Source organism: Coregonus clupeaformis, unplaced genomic scaffold, assembly GCF_020615455.1.
Source record: "Coregonus clupeaformis isolate EN_2021a unplaced genomic scaffold, ASM2061545v1 scaf1244, whole genome shotgun sequence".
NCBI lineage: Eukaryota > Metazoa > Chordata > Actinopteri > Salmoniformes > Salmonidae > Coregonus > Coregonus clupeaformis.
Window position 1 is genome coordinate 119,372 of NW_025534698.1, and position 10,788 is coordinate 130,159.

A 10,788-nucleotide genomic window follows, 5' to 3' on the forward strand; every position below is an offset into this window, starting at 1 on the left:
CAAATAATTTAACAGATGTCAATTGTTGTACAGCTTCATGGGTACGCTCTGGGCATCACTTTTTACCTCAAATAAACAGTATTTCTGCTGTTGTGGGCCTTTTAACCATCTGTCTGACTTTGTCGTTCACACAGGAGAGAGACGTGACTATCGTGGATCCTCTGGGGAGCCTCAACAACATCATGAAGCTGAGGAGGCAGAGAAGAGTCCCTCCAGATCAGAACACCTCAAGAAACACCAGCGGAAACCCACAGGGAAGAAATCTCACTGCTGCTCTGACTGTGGGAAGATATTAAACTCTTCTACAGACCTTAAAAGACATATGAGAATCCATACAGGAGAGAAACCGTATAGCTGTAATCAATGTGGGAAGAGTTTTACTCACTCAAGCTGCCTGAAGGTACATTTGAGAACACACACAGGAGAGAAACCTTATAGCTGTGATCAATGTGGGGAGAGTTTTACTTCATCTAGCCATCTGACTATACACCAGAGAACACACACAGGAGAGAAACCTTATAGCTGTGATCAATGCGGGAAGAGTTTTATTACATCTAGCCATCTGACTATACACCAGAGAACACACACAGGAGAGAAACCTTATAGCTGTGATCAATGCGGGAAACATTTTGTTACATCTAGCCATCTGACCATACACCAGAGAACACACACAGGAGAGAAACCATATAGCTGTAATCAATGTGGGAAGAGTTTTACTCACTCAAGCTGCCTGAAGGTACATTTGAGAACACACACAGGAGAGAAACCTTATAGCTGTGATCAATGTGGGGAGAGTTTTACTTCATCTAGCCATCTGACTATACACCAGAGAACACACACAGGAGAGAAACCACACCACTGCTCTGACTGTGGGAAGAGTTTTGTTTCGTCCCAATATTTAGAATCACACCAGAGAACACACACAGGAGAGAAACCTTATAGCTGTGATCAATGTGGGAAGAGTTTTAGTCAATCAAGCAACCTGATGGTACATTTGAGAACGCACACTGGAGAGAAACCTTATAGCTGTGATCAATGTGGGAAGAGTTTTAGTGATTCAAGCAACCTGATTGCACATTTGAGAACACACACTAGAGAGAAACCTTATAGCTGTGATGAATGTGGGAAGAGTTTTAGTCGATCAAGCATCCTGATGGTACATTTGAGAACGCACACTGGAGAGAAACCTTATAGCTGTGATCAATGTGGGAAGAGTTTTAGTGATTCAAGCAACCTGAAGGTACATTTGAGAACACACACTAGAGAGAAACCTTATAGCTGTGATCAATGTGGGAAGAGATACGCTGGTAAAATAACTCTGATTAAACATCAGAAAGTACATACATGAAGGAGTTTTTTCATGATATCAATTAAATAATGTCACAATGTTTTAAAATTGTTGTATGAGTATTTTAATGAATTTTACAATGTAGAACCATTTACATTTTACATTTTTTGTCATTTAGCAGAGGCTCTTATCCAGATCAACTTACAGTTAGTAAGTGCATACATTTTTATTTTATTTTTCATACTGGCCCCCGTGGGAATCGAACCCACAACCCTGGCGTTGCAAACGCCATGCTCTACCATCTGAGCTACATCCCTGCTGGTCATTCCCTCCCCTACCCTGGACGACGCTGGGCCAATTGTGCGCCGCCCCAACCGTTTTCCCCCTGTTCTATTGATTTCAGCGTGATATGGATATTAGCCTCATCAGGGGGAAAATCCAGGCTCTGAAATGAGTTGTGTTACACTTACCACGTTGGCGACCCACTTGAATCAAAATGCAACACTTCTAAATGTAGCTAGCTGTTTTCTACAAATTGTCCTCTGACCAGTGATGTACACATTATTCCCAGATTCCGTGTGGTTTTTGAGCTGTTAGTTTTAACAGGACGTGCAACCTCATCTCCCCCCTCGCGCGCAATTGATTTCAACGTGATATCGATATGAGTGATGACAAATAAGTGTTGCATTTCTCTTCGTTTTGGGGACCGCTAAATTTAAACGCATCACTCCAAAATGTAGCTGACTGTCTTCTGCAGGTTGTCCTCTAACCAGTGAAGTAAAAGATATCGCCCGTTTCCATTTGTATTTTTTTGTTGTGTTAGTTTCAACAGCATGTACAACCTGATTTTCCCCCCTAATCGATATTAGTGATTTATTGCCACTTGTCAAAACAACAGTGTTTTTGGTGCTTGTGCAGTTAATAAGGTGGTTGTTTAAATAAATACAAGTATTATGATTACTATTGTGGAACATGTTTGTGTCGATAGTACATTTTATGTTTAGGTTTTCCATTAATCACAAACTATTTCTGCATATTGGTTATTGATTTGGACACGTTAAAACTGTGTTTTGACATTGGGCAGAATCCCACCGAGCAAAATGTTGTTGAAAAGACGTTGAAAATAAAACTATGCTCGAGGTCCAATCTACGTTTGGTTTTGGTTGAAAGTTAAAGTTAAAAATATGTATTTTTTAGGTCGTTGTTTCAACGACTTGAAAACAACTTCATTTCAACGTACTTGCAGCCTATAAACATGGACGCAGGATAACACATGCGTCTATGAACTGTTTTATTAACAATCTTACATCACTCCAGTATTTCTTTACAACATTCAAGTACTCATTGTCTTTATTCCACTACTGAAGAAGCATGACTCAAATCACCTACTCATATTTCAAACATCCAGCCTGACAAAATATACCTTTTTAATTATTCCATGCCTCCCTATTGGAAACGAATTATTGCCAATACATATTAACAAAGGGGTGTACATTCGGTTTTGATATTTCATAATATTTCCATTTCATGTAACATTTAGTAATCATAATAATTTATGTGATTAACTGATTTTTTTTGTTGCACAATTATATTGTTTACAAACAGTGTAGTAAAACCAGCTTATATTTTGGGCTGGATATTACATCATATTCTTACTGTTTTAACCAATGTTATTTCCTTAGATGCTCTTTAGTCTTTCAGCTTTTATTGATATTCTTTAGTTTTTTATCCACTGTTTGTTGTCTAGTAAATATTTCCGTTTTTATTTTCATAGTTTTTATTCTTTTTTTTCTTGTGAATTGCGTTGCATTTCATGTCTGAAATGTGCTATATAAATAAACTATACTGAACAAAAATATAAACGCAACAACGTAAAGTGTTGGTCCCATGTTTCATGAGCTGAAATAAAAGATCCCAGAAATGTTCCATACTCACAAAAAGCTTATTTCTCTCAAATGTTGTTCACATCCCTGTTAGTGAGCATTTCTCCTCCTTTGCCATAATAATCCATCCACTTCACAGCTGTGGCATATCAAGAAGCTGATTAAACAGCATGATCATTACACAGGTGCACCTTGTGCTAGGCACAATAAAAGGCCACTTTAAAATATGCAGTTTTATCACACAATGCAATGCCACAGATGACTAGAGTTTTGAAGAAGTGTGCAATTGGTGTGCTGACTGCAGGAATGTCCACCAGAGTTGTTGCCAGAGAATTGAATGTTAATTTCTCTACCATAAGCCGCCTCCAACGTTGTTTTAGAGAATTTGGCCGTACGTCTAACCGGCCTCACAACTGCAGAGCACGTGTATGGCGTCGTGTGGGTGAGCGGTTTGCTGATGTCAACAGAATGCCCCATGGTGGGGTTATGGTATGGGCAGGCATAAGCTACGGACACAAATGCATTTTACCCATGGCAATTTAAATGCCAAAGATACCATGACGAGATCCTGACGGCAATTTTGAGGCCCATTTTTTTTGCGCCGCCTCATGGGTCTCACAGTCACGGCAGGCTGTGACACCGCCTGGGATCGAACCCGGGTCTGTAGTGACGCCTCATGGGTCTCACAGTCACGGCAGGCTGTGACACCGCCTGGGATCGAACCCGGGTCTGTAGTGACGCCTCATGGGTCTCACAGTCACGGCAGGCTGTGACACCGCCTGGGATCGAACCCGGGTCTGTAGTGACGCCTCATGGGTCTCACAGTCACAGCAGGCTGTGACACTGCCTGGGATCGAACCCGGGTCTGTAGTGACGCCTCATGGGTCTCACAGTCACGGCAGGCTGTGACACCGCCTGGGATCAAACCCGGGTCTGTAGTGACGCCTCATGGGTCTCACAGTCACGGCAGGTTGTGACACCGCCTGGGATCGAACCCGGGTCTGTAGTGACGCCTCATGGGTCTCACAGTCACGGCAGGCTGTGACACCGCCTGGGATCGAACCCGGGTGTGTAATGACGCCTCATGGGTCTCACAGTCACGGCAGGCTGTGACACCGCCTGGGATCGAACTCGGGTCTGTACTGACGCCTCATGGGTCTCACAGTCACGGCAGGCTGTGACACCGCCTGGGATCGAACCCGGGTCTGTAGTGACGCCTCATGGGTCTCACAGTCATGGCAGGCTGTGACACCGCCTGGGAACGAACCCGGGTCTGTAGTGACGCCTCATGGGTCTCACAGTCACGGCAGGCTGTGACACTGCCTGGGATCGAACCCGGGTCTGTAGTGACGCCTCATGGGTCTCACAGTCACGGCAGGCTGTGACACCGCCTGGGATCAAACCCGGGTCTGTAGTGACGCCTCATGGGTCTCACAGTCACGGCAGGTTGTGACACCGCCTGGGATCGAACCCGGGTCTGTAGTGATGCCTCATGGGTCTCACAGTCACGGCAGGCTGTGACACCGCCTGGGATCGAACCCGGGTCTGTAGTGACGCCTCATGGGTCTCACAGTCACGGCAGGCTGTGACACCGCCTGGGATCGAACTCGGGTCTGTACTGACGCCTCATGGGTCTCACAGTCACGGCAGGCTGTGACACCGCCTGGGATCGAACCCGGGTCTGTAGTGACGCCTCATGGGTCTCACAGTCACGGCAGGCTGTAACACCGCCTGGGATCGAACCCGGGTCTGTAGTGACGCCTCATGGGTCTCACAGTCACGGCAGGCTGTGACACCGCCTGGGATCGAACCCGGGTCTGTAGTGACGCCTCATGGGTCTCACAGTCATAACTCTTAATAAAAATGTGAATTGGAACAATTAAATACATTACAATCAACAGAGGTTCATAAATTATACTGACTTTTTATTAAGAGTTATCCAAAGAAATATTGATTCAAATCCTGACACTGAGTCAGTATAATTTATGAACCTCTGTTGATTGTAATGTATTTAATTGTTCCATTTCCAGTGTTGCTTCCGTCCCTCTCTCGCCCCTACCTGGGCTTGAACCAGGGATCCTCTGCAAACATCGACAACAGTCACCCTCGAAACACCGTTACCCGTCGCTCCACAAAAGGCCGCGGCCCTTGCAGATCACCGATTGAAACGCTACTAGTGCGCACCGCTAACTAGCTAGCCATTTCACACCGGTTACATCAGCATTGTCAACGCTTGGAGAACAAGTACAGGGAACAAGTAAGATGACCTGGCAGAATAGACAGGCTCTGGATTGGCTCCTAGCAGAAAAAGGCAGAGTCTGTGTTAAGTTCGGAAGCGAGGGCTGCACTTTTAGTCCTAATAATACTTCCCCCAGGAGGAATATTCTCTGAGGCAATGATCAAGCTTAAAGGATTGAGACAGGAAGTCAAGATAATACTGCCCCAGGAGGAATATTCTCTGAGGCAATGATCAAGCTTAAAGGATTGAGACAGGAAGTCAAGATAATACTGCCCCAGGAGGAATATTCTCTGAGGCAATGATCAAGCTCCAAGGATTGAGACAGGAAGTCAAGATAATACTGCCCCAGGAGGAATATTCTCTGAAGCAATGATCAAGCTTAAAGGATTGAGACAGGAAGTCAAGAATAAAGCTGGGCAGGACACGTGTGCCTGGGATTGGCTGATTTTGACATTTGGAAAACGGGGAGCAATGTTCACTAAAAATGGCAATGATAATAAGCATAGCACTGGTAGTAACGGGAATAGTATTTTTGCTGTTTGTTGCCATTGCTGAAAACCCAGTTGATCAGAACCACGGTGAAACAAATGACTGTGAGGAGAACGACCATAAGGACCGGAACCCGAATGAGACATGAACTTGACAGAGGTGATCCCAGTTACCAGGGAAACCAGGACATTATACGAATTCTAATGGGAAGCAACGTCAAAGGAGGACCACTTGACTGCCCTTACGGAAACCCAGAATGTCTTTGATAGGGTGGTGGCAGGAGGAAGAGGAGGGGCTTGTCATGACTACAAGGACCAGCAACAGCTGGAGAAACCTGGACTTGGAGATATTCATCCTCCCAGACTTATATCCTGTTCCATATTACTTTTGTGGTGATAATGACTCTAGAATGACGTCAGAAATGGGATAATAAGCAAACATAGATGAAGCATTAGTTAAGGAGAGTAGGTGAGGTAACATTTTAAATGGATTTTGGTGTTGGAACTGGGAGTCCCATATGGGGGACGCCTGAGGAAAACCAGGAATCCTAAAAAAGATAGACTACGCTCTCTCATGTCTTACCTATGTAGTAGATGTATGTTACAAAGGGTTTTCCCGGTTACAGTGTCCACGGACATGTCTCTTAATCCCCTAAACAAGGTTCTGCTTAGATTCAGAAGTCTGTTGTTAGGGAGGTGAACAGGTTCTGCTTAGATTCAGAAGTCGGTTGTTAGGGGAAGTGAACAGGTTCTGCTTAGATTCAGAAGTCGTTTGTTAGGGAAGTGAACAGGTTCTGCTTAGATTCAGAAGTCGGTTGTTAGGGAAGTGAACAGGTTCTGCTTAGATTCAGAAGTCTGCTGTTAGGGAGGTGAACAGGTTCTGCTTAGATTCAGAAGTCGGTTGTTAGGGAAGTGAACAGGTTCTGCTTAGATTCAGAAGTCGGTTGTTAGGGAAGTGAACAGGTTCTGCTTAGATTCAGAAGTCGGTTGTTAGGGAAGTAAACAGGTTCTGCTTAGATTCAGAAGTCTGTTGTTAGGGAAGTGTCCGAAATGGAGAGCAAGCATTACTAGACCTTGTAAACATTAATAAATTATATTATGAGAAATGATATTAGAAATAATCCACTAGTTCATGTATTGCTTATACAATTGCAAGATAACTGTCTTAAATAGATATTATGGTTGAAACAGAGCTGCATTATTGTTGTGTATTTTTCATGTGTTTGGATACTGACACTTATATTTTATTTTGAGTAGAAACACTTATTTTATTTCAAGTAGAAACCTTATATCGAGAAGATATGAACCAGACTTGTGGAGGTCTACAATTTTTTTCTGAGGTCTTGGCTGATTTCTTTTGATTGTCCCATGATGTCAAGCAAAGAGGCACTGAGTTTGAAGGTAGGCCTTGAAATACATCCACAGGTACACCTCCAATTTACTCAAATTATGTCAAATAGCCTATCAGAAGCTTCTAAAGCCATGACAAAATTTTCTGGAATTTTCCAAGCTGTTTAAAGGCACAGTCAACTTAGTGTATGTAAACTTCTGACCCACTTGAATTGTGATACAGTGAATTATAAGTCAAATAATCTGTCTGTAAACAATTGTTGGAAAAAGTACTTGTGTCATGCACAAAGTAGATGTCCTAACCGACTTGCCAAAACTATAGTTTGTTAACAAGACATTTGTGGAGTGGTTGAAAAACAAGTTTTAATGACTCCAACCTAAGTGTATGTAAACTTCCGACTTCAACTGTACATATACACACACACACACATAAAGTGTGTCTCAAATGGCTCCCTGTTCCCTATATAGTGCACTACTTTTGACCAGAGCTCTATGGGGATAGGATGCCGTTTGGGATACCATTACATACAGGTAGAGTACACCAACAGAACTCATACAGTAGTAAATATACCCAGTATAACATAGACATCTCTCTTCATACCTCAACCAGTTTTAATGACTCCCACCTGGAAGTGTCTGTAAACTTCCGACTTCTCTTTTCATCTGACCTGTCTTCGTGTCTAATTCCTCGCTCCTCTCTAATCCACGGCTGTCCTGCCTTATCAGTGACTGAAACCAGACTGCTGCCCTTCGCCTCTCTCCTTAGGCATAGTCCTAGAACAGAGCCAGGGTTGAACAGAGTTCAGACTAAACCTGGTTAATCACAGCATGATGGGGGGCGTTTGGACTGGGTGGTACAGATGGAGGAGGCTTGTGTATGTTTGAGAAAATTGATTATGGACCTGCCATGTTTTAAGTATCGATTGATAGGTTTGGGAATCAATTAGGGGGTCAGAACGGAGCCAGGAAATGGCTCTGTTATTTTTGCATGACAGGGCTTGGTCCCACCACTGTTGTTTCCAGACACGGAACTAGAAGGGAGGGAAGTCAGATACCGCCATTAAGGAAGTGGGCGGAGCGGTCAAGAGGTGAAAACTGGAGACAGTGGTGGAAGAACCAAAGAGGTGTCAGGGCGTGCTGTAGGTGCAATGGTGGAATCAAACGCAGGACTCAGAACGATATTCCAAATACTTGTATTAATGCCCAAACATAGGCAAAAAGGACAACACTGCCCGAAGGCGATAATACGCACAACGCCGAAAAGTAACAGCGCACAAACAGGTGCGACAAAATGTAACCGCGCACAAACAGGTGCGAAAATACTCCAGCGCAGTGGAGAGAAGCTCAACCGAGCAATACACACAACTGACGGAAAATAATTACACACAACACTAGACAAACACAACGAGAAACTTATAGGACACTAATCACGCCAAAACAGAAACAGGTGTGGAAACAAACAGACAAAAAGCAAACGAACATGAAACATACATCGGTGGCAGCTAGAATTCCCGGAGACGACGAACGCCGAAACCTGCCCGAACAAGGGAGAGAGGCAGCCTCGGCCGAAACCGTGACAGTACCCCCTTGACGCGCGGCTCCAGACGTGCGCCGACTCCGGCCTCGGGGACGACCAGGAGGACGCGGAGCAGGGCGCGTCGGATGCCCCCGATGGAATTCCGTCAGGAGCGACGGGTCCAAAATGTCTCTCCTCGGCACCCAGCACCGCTCCTCCGGACCGTACCCCTCCCACTCCACTAGATACTGGAGACCCCCCATCCGACGTCTCGAATCCAAGATGGATCTCACGGAGTACGCCGGTGCCCCCTCGATGTCCAGTGGGGGGCGGAGGAGTCTCCCTATCTCATTTTCTTGGAGTGGGCCCGCTACCACCGGCCTGAGAAGGGGACACATGGAACGAGGGGTTAATACACTTATACTCCACAGGTAGCTGTAATCTATAACATACCTCGTTCAACCTTCTCAGGACTTTAAATGGCCCTACAAACCGCCGACCCAGTTTCCGACAGGGCAGGCGGAGGGGCAGGTTTCTGGTAGAGAGCCAGACTCGATCACCAGGTGCGTACACCGGTCCCTCACTGCGGTGGAGATCAGCGCTCGCCTTCTGACGTCGGAGGGCCCGCTGCAGGTGGACGTGTGCAGCGTTCCAAGTCTCCTCCGAGCGCCGCGCCCACTCATCCACCGCAGGAGCCTCGATCTGGCTCTGCTGCCAGGGTGCCAGAACCGGCTGGTAACCTAACACACATTGAAATGGAGTTAGGTTAGTGGAGGAATGGCGTAGGGAATTCTGGGCCATCTCGGCCCAGGGAACGTACCTTGACCACTCCTCCGGCCGGTCCTGGCAGTATGTTCTGAGAAACCTACCCACATCCTGGTTTACGCGTTCCACCTGCCCATTACTCTCCGGGTGGTAACCCGAGGTGAGGCTCACCGAGACCCCCAATCGCTCCATAAACGCTCTCCAGACTCTGGAGGTGAATTGGGGACCCCGATCAGCCACAATGTCCTCGGGTACCCCGTAGTGCCGGAACACATGGGTAAACAGTGCCTCGGCAGTTTGTAGGGCAGTAGGAAGACCCGGCATGGGGAGCAAACGACAGGCCTTAGAGAACCGGTCCACAACGACCAGGATGGTCGTATTCCCTTGGGAGAGGGGAAGGTCTGTTATAAAGTCCACAGAGAGGTGGGACCATGGTCGTTGTGGAACGGGCAGGGGCAGCAACTTACCCCTAGGTAGATGTCTAGGCGCCTTACACTGGGCGCACACCGAGCAGGAGGAAACATAAACCCTCACATCCCTTGCCAACGTGGGCCACCAGTACTTGGCACTAAGACAGTGCACTGTCCGGCCGATACCCGGATGTCCAGAGGAGGGTGACGTGTGAGCCCAATAGATCAATCGATCCCGAACCTCGAGCGGAACGTACTTCCGACCCTCCGGGCACTGTGGTGGACTAGGGTCGGTGCACGCTAACGCCCGCTCGAGTTCAGCATCGACCTCCCACACTACCGGTGCCACCAGACACGACTCAGGCAGTATGGGAGTGGGCTCCACGGACCTCTCCTCCGTGTCATACCGCCGAGACAGCGCATCTGCCTTGCAATTCTGTGACCCAGGGATGTACGTGATCTTAAAAGTAAACCTGGTCAAGAACATACTCCATCTTGCCTGGCGAGGGTTCAGCCTCCTCGCCGCCCGGATGTACTCCAGGTTACGGTGGTCCGTCAAAATGAGGAAAGGGTGTTGAGCCCCCTCAAGCCAGTGCCTCCACACCTTTAGAGCCTGTACCACGGCTAACAGCTCCCTGTCCCCTACGTCATAGTTCCGCTCCGCCGGACTGAGCTTCTTAGAATAAAAAGCACAGGGGCGGAGTTTAGGTGGCGCGCCAGACCGTTGTGAAAGCACGGCTCCTAAACCGGCCTCCGACGCGTCCACCTCTACCTGGAACGGCAAAGAGGGATCCGGATGCGCCAGCACCGGGGCCGAGGTAAACAGGTCCTTCAGCCTCCCAAACGCCC

General features: G+C 46.8%; 1 protein-coding gene across 1 annotated transcript; it reads left to right on the plus strand.

Moving 5' to 3' along the window:
• The first annotated feature begins 218 nt into the window (after positions 1 to 218).
• On the plus strand, positions 219 to 1,477 carry LOC123486503 (zinc finger protein 2 homolog). Its single transcript, XM_045217822.1, has one exon. It carries the CDS (start codon positions 323 to 325, stop codon positions 1,346 to 1,348), a length of 1,026 nt encoding a protein of 341 aa, XP_045073757.1. The 5' UTR covers positions 219 to 322; the 3' UTR covers positions 1,349 to 1,477.
• Positions 1,478 to 10,788: the final 9,311 nt, after the last annotated feature.

What these genes read in the sequence shown, in the direction of transcription:
- LOC123486503 (XM_045217822.1), top strand. Translation starts at nt 323, where the DNA reads ATGAGAATCCATACAGGAGAGAAACCGTATAGCTGTAATCAATGTGGG.